The 18,919-nt window shown below is 43.0% G+C and overlaps 1 protein-coding gene across 1 annotated transcript in view; it reads left to right on the forward strand.

Annotated features, from left to right (window-relative positions):
* LOC306934939 (ephrin type-A receptor 6-like) overlaps positions 1-18,919 on the forward strand; it is a gene marked incomplete at its 5' end in the record, with an annotated part of 395,442 nt that overhangs the window by 244,405 nt on the left and 132,118 nt on the right. Inside the window, one exon of the mRNA XM_079517761.1 lies at positions 18,698-18,853. Within this exon, the coding sequence (XP_079373887.1) occupies positions 18,698-18,853 (156 nt within the window). The remainder of the gene's footprint in view (positions 1-18,697; positions 18,854-18,919) is intronic.

Here is an 18,919-nt window from a genome sequence, read left to right on the forward strand (position 1 = left end):
CTGGAGAAATCCAATACAATGCTCTGTCTGCCATTCGCTATACCAGCCAGGGCTGCCTTTTCATCTGCGTTGCTTTGAAATGGAAAAGCATACGCTCGCTGCAGTGTGCATGCTAGCTCTGCTGTCTGTGTGTGCCAGAGAACTCCAAACAAACGTCAGCACACCTTATATAGTTTCATTCTAGAACAAGCTGTTCCGCAGCGCCAGAAAAGTGTCAAGATGAAAGTCGAACAAATACATAAGTGTGCAACTTGGCTGCACCCTGAGACGGTCCCAGTGCTGCAGTGGGAACATCGTGGGCTCGGGCAATTAACCCATATTTAGAAACAATATCCCACTTAAAGGACCAACACACCCACTTTCAACCTATCTTCATATATTCTGTCCTCACTATTTGCCATTGTAATGTCGTTGCTATCGGGCGGAAACAATTTCAACACCACCGAAGTGGAAGCGGCACTCCAAAATAAACTGGCTCAGATATCAAGTCCCACTACCAGAATCAGAATAGGGCCGAGCTTACCAGCACTCCACTTGCCTCCACACTTTCACAGACTATTCATAACTACTCTGCCAAGGTTCCAGGCTTATTATCCCGCCCTCAATGTCTTCACCTCTTTTGCCCAATAGGACCACACAACGTCTTCAAACAGCGGCAATACTGTACTCAGTACTGTACTCTAACGCCATTGAAGTAGGACTCATTAAATGTCCCTGGGAGCCAAACTTTTTTCCAGGTACCCCCTCATCCTCGCACACCAATAAGCATGTTTACTACCTTACATTTAGATGCCATTGGAAATATTTGTATTACAACTTTTCAATCAAAGTCACAACATATTTTCATAACATTTATTTAAGATGCTATCTTAGAATAGATGTAGAACTTTTTGATAGTGCAGGTTTTTTGACTGGTTCCGGCTAGCTATATAGGACAACCTCACCTGGGAAGGGTTCTCTCTTTCAATAAAAGAGCTACATGGAAGGAGGTAGGAGAGAGAACAGAGGCAGTAAGCGCAGGGACAGTGGGGTTAATCTACTTCTCACCGGGTCAGCTCTGTTTCTCGCCTTGTAAACAGAGCTTCTCGGTTGCAACAGCCCCTGAACCCCCCCTTCCCGCTCCCTACACCCAAATGTCATGTTGAGATTGAAATCAGGGGTGTCTAATAGCAGAGATTAGATGGAGCACTCCAAAGCAGCGGGGAGAGGAGGGCGCAGATGTTAAAATGTCACACAATGTCAGACCGCAGAACCTCAACTGTGTGGAAGAAATGGGGGGAGGGGGAGGGCGAGAGATGACATACAGTAGTATTATGCTGTGTTCATGCTGGTAGGTACAAAATACAGGATACCGTGGCAGTGGCATGCAGATATAAAGAAACAGGGTACCATTGATTTTCAATAGAAGCCAGTGGCATGCAGATATAAAGAAACAGGGTACCATTGTGTGGTACCCTGTGGTGTATATGTAGTACAAGTACAGTAGAGTACAGCACCACTATACATCTGAGATATTACAAAAAGAGGTGCCACCAGACCCCATAATTTCAATACTGGGAGATGTTGAGATGCACAAGGAATTTAATAAGGATGAGAGGAGATCGATACTCTTAATAATGACAGCAGCAAAAAAAATTATATTAACAAACTGGAAAGCATCACAACCGCCCACACTCAAACAATGGTGGAGAGAATTGTTATCCTACAGCACATCAGAAAAAAATATGTACAACGTTAAAGGGAAACCAATGGAATTTGACAGAATATGGGGGAACATTATTAATAATATAAGAAATATTGAGGGGAGACTACCATAACAAACTGACTATGATGAACTTGTAGATTGATGAACTGATAAACTCACTGAGAAAATAATAAAATAGGATCCTCTTGGCAGAGGGTGTCGATCTCCTCACTGAAGTATATCGAAGTCTATCCTGAAGCTGTCTTTCTCTTTATTCTTAATCTCCTTTTGCTGGTGTGTATATTTATATATGTACTCGTTATTTTTTGTTGTTGCAGTAATTATTGTTGTTATTATCCAATACCTATCATGTGAGGAAACAGAGTATGGAGTGTACAAAGACGTGACAGAGAAAGAGGACAATGATGTATTTGTATTTATGCTGGGGGGGGGAAGGTGTGGGGAAATTAAATGTTTTGTTCATTAAAATGTTAAAAACCAAATAAAAATATATTAGAGAGTACAGCACCACTCAGTTCAGACGGGTCTGATTTTTCTCTCTTGCCGGACTCACGTTGGACATCAACACTTCAACAACGACGCAGAGGCCTCATTTACACTGGCAGCCAAATCTAGCCTGAATCAGATTTGTGCCACATCAAGATTGAAATCTGATTTGTTTTCTAGTCTAAATGCAGACACATACAACAAGTCACATGGAATCAGATTTTTGTCTCCACCAGGCCGAAGGCATGGGGAGAGAGTATGTTTTGCACTCCGTCCGTGTGTGTGTGTGTGTGTCCGTCCGTGTGTCCGTCCGTGTGTGTGTGTGTCCTTCCGTCCGTCCGTTACCAGCTAATCTCCGGCACCGTTAACCCGGTCGATGCCAACCTTGCACACACACTCCCTGGATGCCAACGATGAACCTCTGCCCCACATTTTCCAGAACGGCCTGTTATAGCGCCACCATGAGGCAGCTTTTCACATTTTTACCTAAAACTGCACCGATCTGCGTGAAACGTTGCATGCACGCTCCCTAGAGGCCAAGGACAAACCGTTGACCTGCATTTTCCGCATCTGCCTTTTATAGCGCCACCAGGAGGCCGACTTTTGTAAAACACATTTTTTGATATTACTCCTCCAGATTCTGTCCAAAAATCTCACAAATCGTTACACACTATCTCTATGGTCATGTGCTCAAGTCGAATCTGTCCCATATTTCATATTCCATCCTAATTGGCTATAATTAGCTTTCAGAGTTTGCAAGATTTCCCCGTTTTGAACAAAAGCCTCAAATCATGAACGCAGCATGCAATTTACGTGAAATCTTTCACACATTTTCTTACTAGGCTGAGGAATATATACCACCCTTTTCACATTGACCTGTTATAGCGCCACCAACAGGTTGAGTTTTGCAAAACACATTTTTGGAACAAAATGCCTCAAAAACATGTTTATATTAATCCTAAACATTTTGCCAAACATCTCATCCTATCCTCCTGGTGGAGACCTGTGCCCAGAAGGGCACTTTTTCTAGTTTTCCAATGTGACCTAAGCCACATTCAGAGGTATCAGTCTGTATCAGTCTGAATGCAGTAACCTGATCTAAATCAGATTCCATGTGACTTGTATGTGACTTGTTTGTGTTTAGACTTATTAAAACAAATCAGATTCCAACCTGGATGTGGCACAAATCTGATTCATGCGGGATTTGGCTGCCAGCCTGAACACACAGATCTGTGACATATATCCGATCTGGTCACTTGCAAATGCAGTGTGAATGGTCGGGCCAAAAGATCCAATTTGAGAAATAAATCTGATTTGAGTCAGATTTGACTGGATGTGACTGCAGTCTAAACGGGTCCAGAGAGACACCGCTGCGTCACATTGCATCTGCTGTAGCTCTGCCAGTGTGAACAAATGCAGCATTGAAATAGATTAGTTATACCGTAATTAATCCTGAGGCTAGTTGTCAACTTGTCTTAGCAGCACTGCGGTAAGGCTGAGAGTAGAGAACAACTACAGAGAAGCACTAGTAACAAAAATGTACCAAAATAGTATGAAAGGCAGTAGGAAGGTATCTTAAAGGAGCACTTCACATAATCGTCGCTTCAGAAACCTCTCCTCCGTTGATCGCTTTTTTGTTTTTTTCCCCGTAAATGTACGGCCTATTTTTTCATACTACATTGTCACACAAAAGCATCCAAAATAGCAGATGTTCAAGGTCGAGACGTGGCCCAAAGCAATACAACACGTTTCAAGCTTGCAGATCCGATAGTAACGGTTTTGGATATAATGTGGTTTCCGTCCGACAGACAGTTGTCCCTCGCTAATGCTCATTATAAGATCGCACATTCTCCATCTACTAACTAGGTATTGTCCAACATTTCTAACATTTTTCCAAGTGGGCCCAGCTAATCCTGGAAAGGTTGAGGAAGCACTGCTGTACTATATGGTTTTATTTGTATGTGTTTAATAAAAAGGTTTACCTATTTTCTGTTTTGGTGACTTGATCTACGTATAAGTGTCTGTCATAACAGCTCCCTCGTCGTGTTAACACTCTAATTCCATAGGCCGCCTCCTCTGCTGCTTGAGACTCTGGCACTATGCTGTCACCGCGGATCAGCACACCACCTGCTAAATGTCAATGCTGCAAATTAAAAAGGAGATCACGTGAGAGGAGAGGAGCGGGGAGGAGAAGAGAGGGGTGGAGAGGAGAGGAAAGGAAAGGAGAGGAGAGGAAAGGGGTGGAGAGGAGATGGGTGGATGGAGAGGAGAGGAGAGGAGAGGAGAGGAGAGGAGAGGAGAGGAGAGGAGAGGAGAGGAGAGGAGAGGAGAGGAGAGGAGAGGAGAGGAGAGGAGAGGATATGGGTGGATGGAGAGGAGGGGAGGGGAGGGGAGGGGAGAGGAGAGGAGAGGAGAGGAGAGGAGAGGAGAGGAGAGGGGTGGATGGGGAGGGGTCTGCGACTCGGCGTTCTTGAGGACCCTTAAATGTGGTTCGGCGTTCTTGAGGACCCTTAAATGTGGTTCCTTTTAACGTGTGCATGCATGCATGCATGCATGTGTGCGTGTCCCAAGTTGAGAGGACCCATGCTTTTTTTTTAGAAAATGCTTTTAGGAGGGAACATTGTGCAATATAGTTTGTACATTGGTGTTTTGTGGTACGTCTGGAATTCATACTGTGCAGGAGGATGCTAAACGCACACCAGTCTTAGTAGTGGTGCCAGCTCACGGCAGAAACATCTTAAGAGTTAAGTCTTAAAAAGACAAAAGAGTGGCTGCACACACTGATAGCCAAAGAGCCGATTATTTATTAGGATGCTAATTTATTAGGAAGACTTAACTCTTTAGACGTCTGGAATTCATACCAATAAATGTGTGTTGCGTATGTGTGTATTCACGCTTCACACCTGGCAAAGTTGTTCTTTTAATTTAGCCTTATTATCACGTACGAGTACTACAACATTGCACGGCTGTGTTACTAACCGTGGACATGAACTCAGTCACTTTTTGTCATACAATATTGTTTGCCATATCATTTTTCATCTATTCTCACACACATATTGACAAGCTGTGCTTTTCATGCTGAAGCACTTCTCTCACAGGAGAGAAGTGTTGTAGTACAGTATATCTCGTAGCGATCGGCTTCCATCTCTCCCCAGGTGAAACCTGACAGACGATAGCATCTATACATATATACGTACATGAGCTAGCAGGGCTTTGGCGCCACATTGAGTCTGACTGTCACTGAACCTGTCTCTCCATACCTGTCTCTCTCTGAACTCGTCTCTCCCTATACGTTGCCTGTCGGTCTGTCTCATCATCCGGTCTCTCCCCTGCACACTAAAACCCTGAGTATCTAACACACCAGGGCTCCTTTTCCACCACCGTTTGAACCGGTTCTGTTATTTTTTTCCCAGCCTATTGAACCCGTTTCCACTGAAAATGAACCCTAAAAGTTGGTTGGGAACTTGGGAACTTATTTTTCTTCTTGCCCTGAACTGTGAACCAAATCTTTATGTATTCTACAGGTTGGAAGATAGCAAAAAACAGCGGAAAATCCTCTTAGGCCCCTTTCCTACAAAATAACTTTGGTTCTAGAACTGGTTCCGTTCTACATTCTTGGAACCGTGGTGCTTTACCGGAACCGGCGGCCATGTTTTGTTTCTATGACGAACCTGGTGGCAACTGGGGACTCCTGCACGTGTGCCGGTTCGCAGACGGTTCCCGTGAAAGTCCACCAAGGTTTCAAGAATCTAGAACGGAACCCGTTCTAGAACCAAAGTCATTTTGGTGGAAAAGAGGCCAGAGTGAGTATATAAATGGTCCCATTTTTAATGGATTGAAAGTGGTTGTACAGTAGTGATCCTTTAATTTAACTTTCCAGAGCTACAAACAGACAGCAGTAACACTGAGGATCTTCACTGTGGCTTTCAGTGCAGAGAGAAAAAGCAATATGTTATTTGTATTGTATTATTTTTTTCTATATCAACGAACGGGTATAATCTCCCCGACTGGGATGGGATTGAAGATAGGGGTGCTGCATATGAGTGGACCCGGGACGTGGTTGGTGGGGGGAGGTTATCTCTGCTATGTTTCCATATCGTTGCTGTCGGGCAGAAACCTTGGGTCTCCATATTTCAACTTTTTGTTTTTGTTATATAAAAATCACACCCACGTGAAGTGAGGGGCGCTCTTATCATTGTACATCATCATGACATGACGTAAAATTTGACAACAAACACAATTTTTGGGGCCGAAAAAATAATTAGAAAGAAGAAAAAAACGGCAGGTTACAACACTTTTTTTGTTGTTTTTCTTCTTCGTAATTATTTGTTTGGTCCAAAATATTGTTTGTGTTGTCATGAGTTGTCACGACTCGAGTTGGCTTTGTCCGTGGCGTAACCGTCTTTAAATAAATACTTTTCGAAATGTCTATGGGAAAAATGCATTGGGATTAATTTCCTGGTCCATGGTAGGGGGAGGGACTGCGACGCTCTATATGGAGCGTGTCTTGGGTGTACGGGGTTTGATGAGGTCAGATCAACATATGTAATGTCAGAAAAGGAGATCTAAAGGTGGCAGTGGGGGAAGTGTCTTGAGTGTATAGAGTTTGATGAGGGCAGATGGGGTCAGCTGAACATATGGAATGGATTCTGTATTGGCCATATATGGAGCGTGTGACTCACGACACGTGACAGACTGACTGACTGACAGATTTGCAGGTTTTCATAGTAAACTGCAACCTACGGTCGTAATGAATGGCCTACTTTGTGGTAGGATGGTGTCTCGCAAAAGTAGCGAACATAAAATCAAAAGATGAAAGAGAAAGTGGTTAAGCGTGTCTGTGGGTTTTAGAATTATTGAACCAATGAAAAGTATTAACAAGACATTGTGACTAAATAATAACTACATTAGATCCATTTAGAACACATGTATTTGTATTAGGGTACAAGCCTGAAGGGACGAAGGCCCCTATTGTTTTTCTATACTTTTCTTTTTGTTTTCTTTTTCTTTTTTTACTTTTTGCAGTTCTGGCAGTTCTGTGCTGTCGCTTTCCACGAAATTCAGCAATATGGTAGAGTGGTTCCCAAACTGTGGTGCGTGCACCCCTTGTGGTGCGCGAGTGCCTTCTAGGGGGTGCGCGACATGAAAAGGCTAATGGTGGTGCTATGGTTTTATATTAAATTTATTGACATATGATGCCAATATATGGCAGTATGCAGAATATAGCCTATGCTGCATATATATGCCATATTCAGGTTCATATTAAGGCTGTCAAAGTTAACGCGTTAATCGTGCGTTAACTCAACGTCCTTTTAACGGCGTTAATTTAATTCACGCGCGATTAACGCACAGTGAAGTTTGACAGAACGGTTGAGAGACGCATGCATCTGAATGCAGGCAGGCAGATTCCAATAGCCCCGCCTCTCTCTCACCCCCCCCCCCCACTCTCTCTCTACCATTCCCACACTCAGTCCGGACTCCGGACCGTCAGTACTATAGGGCTGCGCACTGGACAGTTGAGCTGTGAGCAGAGGCTGAATGCCTCCGTTCGGCTCGTTATTAATTAATTTGCTTCACAATGTGTTAGATCAGAAGCTCTTTGAAGTGGGCATTGGGCAAAAGCAAAACTCTGGCAGTTTTGGTTGACAAACATAGTTAGTTAGTTGTGGAAGCTTGATGCTAATCATGCTACACAGACCATGCTAATGAGCGCTAAAGCTAATGTTGACTTGCAGGAGAGAGAGGGGCAGGGACTCGTGTGTGTGTGTGTGTGAGAGTGTGTTGAGTTTATGATTTTGTTTCCCTCTTCCATGGTATTTGCAATAAAGCAAGCATTCTCCCATGTTGAGTATTTAAAACTTGAAAAGACCACCAGTGGTCCCTGAGGGGATTCCAGGTGGCCCACAGCTAAATGATGGAGGGTTGGTAACCAAATGAATAATGAACCCTTATAGATCTTTAACTCTCAAGAGTTGAATAATTGTTAAACAAATGCATTACTTAAAGTTAATTTACAAGAAGTCTACACAATTAGAGAACTTAGAATTTTTTTTATTTTGATCAACATACAGCCTGTTATCTCTCCTAATGGTACCAACATCAATACAGTTCTTTAGTTTGGGTCTAGAAGGCTAAATGTCATCAAATGGTGGTCCGTGGCTCAAATGCAGAATAAATAATGGACCTTGATATGCAAAATCTAGAAAACCACTGATTTAAGGTATATTTAGAACGGATAAAAAATATGCGATTAATTTGCGATTAATCAGCGATTAACTATGGGCAATCATGCGATTAATCGCGATTACATATTTTAATCGACTGACAGGCCTAGTTCATATATGTGCATATATGTGGATAAAACGGAAATATATGTCTCTATATAGCTTATGCAATTTATATTTCCATGTGGGGGGTGCGTCAGCTAGATCGGGAGGTAACAGGGGCGGCATGGCCAAAAAGGTTTGGGAACCGCTGTGGTAGAGGATCATGGGAAACTCACAGTCATTCGTCAAACTGACCTTTTGATCTCTCAATTATATGATTGTATGAATTATATGATCCACTCTATCGACTGATGACACCACTCCTCTCTATATGAACAGAATCTGTGTTTCTATGGCTTATTGTGCATATTGCATATAGCTTTTTTATTGCTTTTATGGCTTGGCCCCTATTATCGTTGCTTGCAGCTATATTTTCTATATTATTATATTTTTTTGTTTTAATTTTGTAAAAAAAAAGTAACCGTTTCGGACATACAAGGATTCGACGATACGCAGTACGCTGCTTTCCCATATGATATCTTATCTCTGTCCGCCTCGCTTCGCCTGCCCGCCTGCCTACCATCTTCCATGGCGAACATCTCATCACGGCATCACCATCACTGCGCCAAACATTTTGATTGTCAAGAGCTGAACTATTCTGCAACATTTGTTGATGTTGGTTCTGCAAGTAAATGCTGCAGAATTGTGCTCCTCTTGCAATCGCTGCTCCGACGAGAGAGGATGAGAGAAGGAGAGGAGCGACATGACATCACCACCGTGCTGTTATATCATTATTATATAATATAACATTTTCAGGACATGAAGAAAACCTTACCTTTATATATTTTTAAAACATAAAACAAAACAATACTGCCCCATCAAAGTTGGTATTATTTGTGACTTTATCATTTTGTCAGATATGTGCATGAGAGGGTGAGTGGGGGGTGGAGTTAGCAGCTTTTGCAGACAGTTTGAGTTGCAGACATTATTCATTGGTTCAAATTTGTTTTAACCAACACACATACATAATGGTGAGTTAGCTAGTTTCTGCCGGACAGCGACGACATGCGGTCTAGCCAACACCAGCGCAGGACTCCTGAATCGCTGCATGCCCTGGCTCATGTCCACACCCTCCTGCTTACCACCAGGGTCTTGATCTGTACATTATAGGGGTGTTAGCTAAGCTGTCACCAGTGGTGGAAAGTATAGTAAAGTAGCCTTCATTTACTCAAGTACTGTACTTAGTAGCCTGCAATTTTCAGGTATTTGCACTTGAGTATTTCATTTTTGTTATACTTTTACGCGTACTCCACACAGTATTTACATATTGTATACAGTATACTGTCTGTTTGTATGTGTGTATATGTAGTGTATATCGCCCGATTTATTACTAGTATCGATACAATCTTTTTTTTTTTTTTTTCATTACATTGCAACATCATTTTAAGATCCAGTCCCACGATACAGTATGTTGCCGTTTACATACAGTATTGATGTACTGTAGTCCTATCATTGGTATACAAATTGGATACTTCAATGTGATCACTGTATCTTTACGGGACTACCTTTGTCACAGAGCGTGGGACCTTATTAACACTGATGGGGCACTTGTTTTACACCGCTGGCTAGTGGCTACTAGTAGTACTAGTAGGAAGTAGTGGGCCGCACGCAAGGCTTTATCACATTCTATTACAGCTAGTGGCTACTAGTAGTACTAGTAGGAAGTAGTGGGCCGCACGCAAGGCTTTATCACATTCTATTACAGCTAGTGGCTACTAGCGAAACCACACCTCCCGGGTTCGAATCCCGCTGCCACCACTGTTTCCAACGACCACCATTTTTGGCCGATAAAGTGCGTTAGGGTTAAGGTTTAGGTATAGTTTTTGTGAGGTTAGGTTTCTGGTTTAAGGACTTCAGTGTTTTGTACCATACAATTGTATAGAACAAATAATGTTTTCGCCATCTTTATTGTCTGGGCAAAATTATGTTTTAGTCTTACTAGAATTACTAAAAGTTTCAAAATCTTATATTTGGATTTAGTTTCTGAGGCTTAATCTAGTAACCTCTGAGGTTACTGGGTTACTAGATGTTTACCTACACCCATTAGCGTCAAAATCAGACCATCAGCAGTGATGGTCTGATTTTGAATCTAAATGGCTCTTTGTGTTTATGCTATTGCCCTGAAGTATCTATATCTCCTGTAATTGAGAGCCATTTGGAGCTTATAGGATTCAATGGCCTTTAAAGGCTTTTAAGGGTTTTTGTGAGGTTAGGGTTAAGGTTTGGTTTAGGCATAGTTTTTGTGAGGTTATATATAATAACCACTTGCGCTCCCTGCTCGCCCCATCAGTGCCCATCAGGTCCCACGCTCTGCAAAAAAGCTAGTCCTGTATATCTTTACACCTCTTTTCCGACTAATACACATCAACGTTATGTACTTGAAAATGTACGCTACACATTTGCATATTCGCCCGTATGCACTGTGCATGCATAATGCAAGACCCACTCACATAAGCTTCTGTATGCCAACATGATCACGCACACAATGTGGTGAATTACGTGTGCGTGTGCATATGCGTGCGTGTGTGCGTGCGTGCGTGCGTGCGTGCGTGCGTGCGTGCGTGCGTGCGTGCGTGCGTGTGCGCGCAGGGCCATTATTGCACAGTTGGAAGATATTATATTTGACAGATAATGTTTGTTTGTTTGTGCCTTTCCCACAGCAGAGCAGAATAGATTTGATATGTCCTTGGTTAGCCCGATCAATAGTTGTGTCATGGCATAAGTCCTCTGTAAGCACAAACAGCCATTAAGACTGACTGAAGCCTTTTTAAAAGTCTAGCTGACAAAGCAAACAAACAAAAAGCCCCGTCTAATGAAAGGAGGAGCAGTGAGTGGCGACTGTGTCTTGATCTACCATCTTTAACGAGCTCTCAATGTGCGTGTGCTGTGTTGTCTACAGCAGTGGTTCTCACATTGGGGTGTGGGGACCCCCAGAGATTGTTGTGGGGGGGGGTTACAGGGGGTCCCCAGACAAATGTGGTTAAAATAGCATCACAATGTTTCTAACCATGCACTTTTATCCATTTCCACGTTGGCTTTTCAAACATAGTGGTCGTCTGTCTAAGGGAGAAGTGATAATTACCTCCCCCTTTGGCCTCCTGAAAGGTGGGTTTTCAGGGCTGTTTTAAAGGAAGCCAGTGAGCCACATTTTTTAAGGCCCCCAAATGGCATCAGAAATGCATTAATCTGATGGTACTTCTGTCAGAAAGGCAGTTACTAGACTGGTAATTCTGTCAGAAAGGCAGTTACTAGACTGGTAATTCTGTCAGAAAGGCAGTTACTAGACTGGTAATTATGTCAGAAAGGCAGTTACCAGATTGGTAATTATGTCAGAAAGGCAGTTACCAGACTGGTAATTATGTCAGAAAGGCAGTTACCAGACTGGTCATTCTGTCAGAAAGGCAGTTACCAGACTGGTAATTCTGTCAGAAAGGCAGTTACCAGACTGGTAATTCTGTCAGAAAGGCAGTTACCAGACTGGTAATTCTGTCAGAAAGGCAGTTACTAGACTGGTAATTCTGGCAGAAAGGAAGTTACCAGACTGGTAATTCTGTCAGAAAGGCAGTTACTAGACTGGTAATTCTGTCAGAAAGGCAGTTACCAGACTGGTAATTCTGTCAGAAAGGCAGTTACTAGACTGGTAATTCTGTCAGAAAGGCAGTTACCAGACTGGTAATTATGTCAGAAAGCCACTTACTAGACTGGTAATTCTGTCAGAAAGCCAGTTACTAGACTGCTCTTTCTGTCACAAAGCAATTTATCACATTGATTGATTGATTGATTGATTGATTGATTGATTACTTTATTGAAAAATACATTTCAAAAGGATAAAGTCACAAGAAAGCCGTTAGGCTTGTTTCCGTTGTGGTCCTCTGACCACAACGGAACCCATGACTTCCGTGTTCGGTGCCACTCAAAGTGCGTTTTGGGTTTGCTGGATGCAAGGGGTTGGGCTACTATGTCTGGCAGATAAAGTTGAGGGGTGATTTCACCCGCGGGCCCCGAATGGGCCCCGTTTGGGTGCGCAATATTTGGAAATGGAAACGTATTTTCCACATTTATGGACCACATTTCTATCAAAATGGCCCTGGCCTTGTTAGAGATCATTAACCTTGGACTTCAGAATCTAACCTGAGTCCTCCCCACAGAGCTCTGGGATACCTCCCTGCCGGGTTATATCTACATTTCATTCTGTATCTGCATCCATCTCTTTGTCTTTTTCCATCCATAACTTTGCTAATTAACCTTGTCTGTGCATGTGCTGCTGAGGCCAGTGATAGCAACATCTGCTTCTGCTGGAGTTAAGCACATGATGAACATAATTATCATTATCAGATGGATAGAGACCCGTAATATATAGTTCAGTGATTCCCATACTTTTTAGCTTGAGGCTCAAAAGAGAGATTAGACATTTTTCCAGGACCCAATGAAAATAGCAGATCTACAAGCACACAACGTGGCGCTTGGTGCCACATTGTGAGCTTGTAGATCTGCTATTGCTATTGCTACTGCTATTGCTATTACCACTACGTGTGTGTAATACTGTAATAGCCTCCTTGTCTCCGTCCAACAGTGTTTTTTTGTAATTTAACTGTATCTTTTATTTCACACACACACACACACACACACACACACACACACACACACACACACACACACACACACACACACACACACACACACACACACACACACACACAGCTTGTTGGGGCACACAGCTTGCATGCACATCAAAGGCAAGGGGTAGGAATGAAGAATTGGTGAAATCGAGATGCATCAGGAGAATGGAAGTGGATGTGCCACTGAGACTGATTGTCTGCACAACATTTGGAAAATGTATTCTCATGTTTGATATCGCTATTACAGTATTCCGGGAAAATATTGCAATATCATTTTTCTATCAATATCCTCCTGGCTCCTACCATTATTATCACAGACTGCCACAGGACTACCTCCCCTCTCCTCTTCAGTCACATTAAAGGGATAGTTCACCCAAATACTTACTTTTTCCATTGATTACTCACGCAGTGGAGACTTGAATTCATGGATTGTTTTTGTTTGTTTGTTGGTTTGTTTTTGTCGCATCCCTATAAGCCAGTAATTTGACAACCAGTAGTGGTTCCCTATGGAGACACAGAGTATCAGTTGTGTCTCCATTTAGTTTGTTAGTCCTGAAATTTCCTGAATGTTAGTCATCTGAAAAGTTTTAGTTTTAGTCTATAGTTTTGGACTAACTATCATAAGACTTCAGTTGACTAAATATACACTTGATTTTGCCGACTAAATGTATTTTGGTGGGCCTTGATGCCGTCATAATGCCTGATTTGCCTGAAAATAGTCTATATCTACAAGCAAAGATCAGGGCTTGTAGATCTGCTATTTTCAGAGTGAAACCAAACATAAATGACTTGTCTTTTCGTTCACTGGATCTCTTCTCCACTAGTCCCTCCCTAACATTTTGGCCAGTTTTTATTTGTTGACAAAATCGTCTAAATAATCGTTAGTTATGTTTCATAGCTTATTTCATAACTTATTTTTTATTTTGTTTTGTTACAGTTTTAGTCGAAGAAATCAACACTGCAGTGCAGATTGCATTGGGGGTCCTGAATCAAAAGGCTTCAGAATGACTGCTATAGCCGTATAAATCCTCTCTTATATAGGAGAGTCCCTGCATGTCTTTTCAAACGGGGGTCTGCGGCAGCAAAGCTGCAGATGATCAGAAATCAGCAGAGAGTTAGCGACGTTAGTGCTACTGTACACCAAATTGAAGTGGACTCGAGCCCAGACTTTTTTTTTCTTCCTGGAAATAAAAACTTCTGGGTTTCCGAGGCTAGTGACGCCATGACACAAAAGTATGTGACGTAGAGGTACCACGAGAGGAGCCAACAAATTATATCGAGCCAACAGAGGTACTTCCGGCAGTCTCCTACCCGGGTGCTTCAAAACGCCACTGAGCAACTTCCATTGAAATGAATAGCTGGGGGCGGGGCTGTTTATATATAACACAATGGTCTGTGGGCTGTTACTGTATGTGTCAATTTGGGGGTCCTTGATTTTATTTTTGAGAACCACTATTCAGTTGCAAGCCATGTTGTTGTCATGCACCCAAAATAGCCGGTCTGACAGATTCTCCCCGGCCCGGTCAGACAGATTCTCCCCGGCCCGGTCAGACAGATTCTCCACGGCTCTGTCAGACAGATTCTCCCCCAGGGTGCTCGGAGGCCTGAAAGGAGGGCTCCCCTGATGTGCGTGGAGAACAGGTGCATAATGATTAAAGGTGCATGGGATACAGAAGGGTGGCGTTCAGGTCACACTGCCAGGGCCTGTTGGAACAATGAAGGGCAGGAGGCTAATGACACAGCTATGGCCTTCGCCGTGCTGTAGGCAATGTCACTCATGACGAATACACACACACGCTCGCACACAAGCAGTGGCTCGGAGGTAGAGCAGCCGGATGGGAACCGTGACGTTCCTAGTCCGATCCTGCGCTCCCCCAGAGTTAAGGTGGTTGCACACTGGACACGTTTTTTCGGAAAGCCGATGGAGAAACGCAGCTAAAAATCCGAAAAACGCGCTCTGTGTGCAGGGACTTTTAGTGTTGAAGGGTCCTTGAGCAAGACTCTGAACCCCTAATTTATCCCGCCACTGGTGTATGAATGGGTGAATGTAATTTACAATCTATGCAAAGTAAAACTTCTGAATGTGTAATGTAATCCTCATCTTAACCCTGATCTGAAGCTCTTCCTTATTGCAAACATATTCAAGTATTATTTTTACCATAACATAACCCCAACACATTTATCTTTTGAGGACCATGCAGGACAATTGGCCTCTCGTTGGTTATTTCTCAAATCTGACTTCTCTTTTCCCTTCCTTCCCGCTCCTCTCTTTTTCTCTAGTGTGTGCGTGCGTGTGTGCGAGTGCGTGTGTGCGTGTGTGCGCGTGCGTGTCCAGCATGTGGTTGTGTTAAAGCTTGTCGTAATGGCCTCCATTTGTTGCACATGTCCATGGTGTCCTCCCTGCACTGCCATTCATCACACACACACACACGCACGCACGCAGACACGCGCGCGTGTGCGCGCACACACACACACACGCTCGCGCACGCGCGCACACACACACACACACACTGTGTCAGTAGGTACTTGAAGGTGAAGGCCTTGTGTTACTTTGTTAAATCGATGAGCTCACTGACTCTGCTCTCTCCAGGCACAGGTTCTCTCCCTCTCTCTGTCTTTCTCTGTCTTTTTTCTCTCTCTCTCTCTCACCTCTCCGTCTCGAATCGTTAGGCCAATCCTCTCCCTCTACTTTCTTTCTTTCTTCTCTATCAATCTCTCCCTCTCCCTCTCCCTCTCTCTCTCTCTCTCTCTCTCTCTCTCTCTCTCTCTCTCTCTCTCTCTCTCTCTCTCTCTCTCTGTCTCTGTCTCTCTCTTGTCCCAGCTTCTCTTCTCTCACTCTCTAGCTCGCACTCTAGCACGCACGCATGCACGCGTGCGCACACGCACACGCACACGCTTCCTCTCTCTGCTTGTATTTATTCTTCTTTCTGATGTTCTGTGTGCACACTCATGCATTAATGCGTGCGCGCGTGTGTGTGCGTGTGTGTGTGTGTGTGTGTGTGTGTGTGTGTGTGTGTGTGTGTGTGTGTGTGTGTGTGTGTGTGTGTGTGTGTGTGTGTGTGTGTGTGTGTGTGTGTGTGTGTGTGTGTGTGTGTGTGTGTGTGTGTGTGTGTGTGTGTGTGTCGGACGGAGACAAGGAGGGGACTGACAGACATGGACAGAAAGACACTCCTGGTGTACATGTCTGTACATGACAGGACTGACGTAGTGGTGGAAAGTAACTAAGTACAATTACTCAAGTACTCAAGTATTTCCCAATTCACAATAATTCTAATTCTATGGCACTACATCTCAGATCCAGATATTGCACTTTTACTCCACTACATTTATTTGAAAACTTTAGTTATATTTACTTAGATTTTACTGTGGATTTTGATTATACAAAACATGCATTAAGCCATTTGAGAATAGACGATCTACAAGCTCACAAAGTGGCACATTGTGAGCTTGTAGATCTGATATGTTCAAAGGATTTCTCATGCATTTCAAACCTTGAAACAGGACATTCTGCATTATGAGTGCTTTTAATTTTGGTATAGCTTCGAGTACATCTTGATGCCAACGCTTTTGTACTTTTACTCAAGTACATTCTGAATTCCGGACTTTACTATTTCAGTATTGACACTTTTACTTTAGTAAAAAGTACTTTTTCCACCACTGCTGACAGGATGGAAGTGGAACAGACAGGGACCCTTGGGGACAGACAGAACAAGGTTGGGGGACTGACATAGAGAGAGACAGATGGCTCTTTTTGGACTATACAAGAACCAAGTGAACCGTGAAGTATACTACCGTGACTATATTCTGTCACAGTCCGCTCCTCAGCGCATGGACTTGGACACTCTTGTTTATTCTTTATTGGACATTTAGGCCTAATTCTGTTCTTTGCTATGTTCAGTTTTTGGTCGTGTATTCTGGCTTTGTTTGTTGATTCCCCAGTGCTTCTTTGTTGTTTTGTAGTATGGTTCTGTGGGTCCGCCTTGTTTGCTGTTAACTGCCTTGTCTCGCCTCCCTGTATTCCTTGTAACCCTAGATACCTGTGTTCAGTTGGCTCGTTGCCTGTACTTAGCCTATCATGTGCTTTGAGTTTACTTTGAATTCAGCTGTGCGTAGTTAGTCCCTTGTCTATCCACCTGTTTCCAAAGCAGCTTACTGTGAAAAAAGAACACACCTCCTTTTCCGAAAAGGGTGTGTGTTTAAGCAATTTTACATGCAAAAGTCTGTGCTTTACCGTGATTATTGGCACGATAGTGATGCGTTCAGGAACCAGACATGCTCGAGTTCTACAAGCTTACAACGCGTTGCGGTGCCCAAGTAGTTGGCTTCACTGTACTGACTTCTTCCTAGACTTTTCTAAGTTATCGAGGTCTTCTTTTGACAATGTAACATATCTCTTGGTTTTGCGCTCTCCTTCTCATCCTCTTATTCCAGCCATTCATTGCAAGTAACTCCACCAAATAAATACAACATTTCAATGTGAGTGTTTTATTAAAATGTGATCAGGCTAGGGCTAGGTGTTCCATCATGCTGGTTTGAAGCACGGGTAGATGTCTATTTCAACCAATCAGATTGCTTTGTGAGCCTTCGTTGGAACTATCTTGTATGATAATGGTTAATTTGGGCTTGTTTCTTAAGTGTAGTTGCTTACTCAGGCTTGCTTCCTAAGGTTGTTTAAAACAGTGGTTCACACATTTTTTCACGTCAAGGACCCCCACATTAATAATTATGTAATTGTCCAAATAAAAATATTTCACTTTATTCTCAATTTTTTAAATAACAGATCTACAATGTGTCATTGTGACCTTGTAAATCTGCTATTTTCAAAGTGGTAAAAAACTTGTTTTCACTGACCTGGCCACTTGTTTCTCTTCAAGCAACACTGGTCACAAGTAGCAACAGCAACCAGTCAGAATGAAATATCTGGGAAACAGAGTATTTGTTTTGGAACAGACCCATATTGTCTCTTTCTGTCATTGTGACAGTAGCCTGGCCTCTACCCAGCATGCTGTCTGGTCTAGAGGGGCGGGTCGCGGCTGAGAGAATATTGGTTCACCGGTCTTAGACGGCTCAGTTTCAACTTTTCAGAACCAGACAGTGTTGATTGGACAGCAAAGATTAGTCACGTTTTAGTCATCTGACATGTTTTCGTTATAATCTATTTTTACTAAATATCATAGATTTTAGTCCGCTGAATGTACAGTTCAGAAAAAATATTTTGGAGGGCCTTGATGCCATCCATCTTAATGCCTGATGTTACACTTGTCTGCATGCTGAAACTAACAGATCTACAAGGTTGCAGATCTGCTATTTTCAGAGCGCAAGCACTCGAGCGCAACTTGACTTTTAGTTCTACTGCATCTCCACTCCACTAGTCCCTCCCTAGTTTTTAATATTTTAACGAAATTGTCAAATATGTTTTGTCACCGTAGCTTAGTGTTTATTTCATCAGTGAAGTCAGGCAGTCAATGAACATGTTTCGTCATAGTTTTTGTCGTCAAAATCAACAGTGTTGAGAATGACTGACCTGTACTAACTCTCTGTGTGGCTCTCTCCTACTACAGCGTGCCACCCAGGCTTCTACAAGGCGTTTGCGGGGAACATCAAGTGCTCCAAGTGCCCCCCGCACAGCTACAGCTACGGCCTGGGGTCCGCCGTCTGCCACTGCGAGAAGGGCTTCTTCAGGGCCGAGAAAGACCCCCCAACCATGGCCTGCACACGTGAGTCGTAATAATAATAATAATAATAATAATAATAATAATACTTGTCATTTTAGTTTTCTGTGT

The sequence above is a fragment of the Electrona antarctica genome (assembly GCF_951216825.1).
Source record: "Electrona antarctica genome assembly, chromosome: 13".
NCBI classification, from domain to species: Eukaryota; Metazoa; Chordata; class Actinopteri; order Myctophiformes; family Myctophidae; genus Electrona; species Electrona antarctica.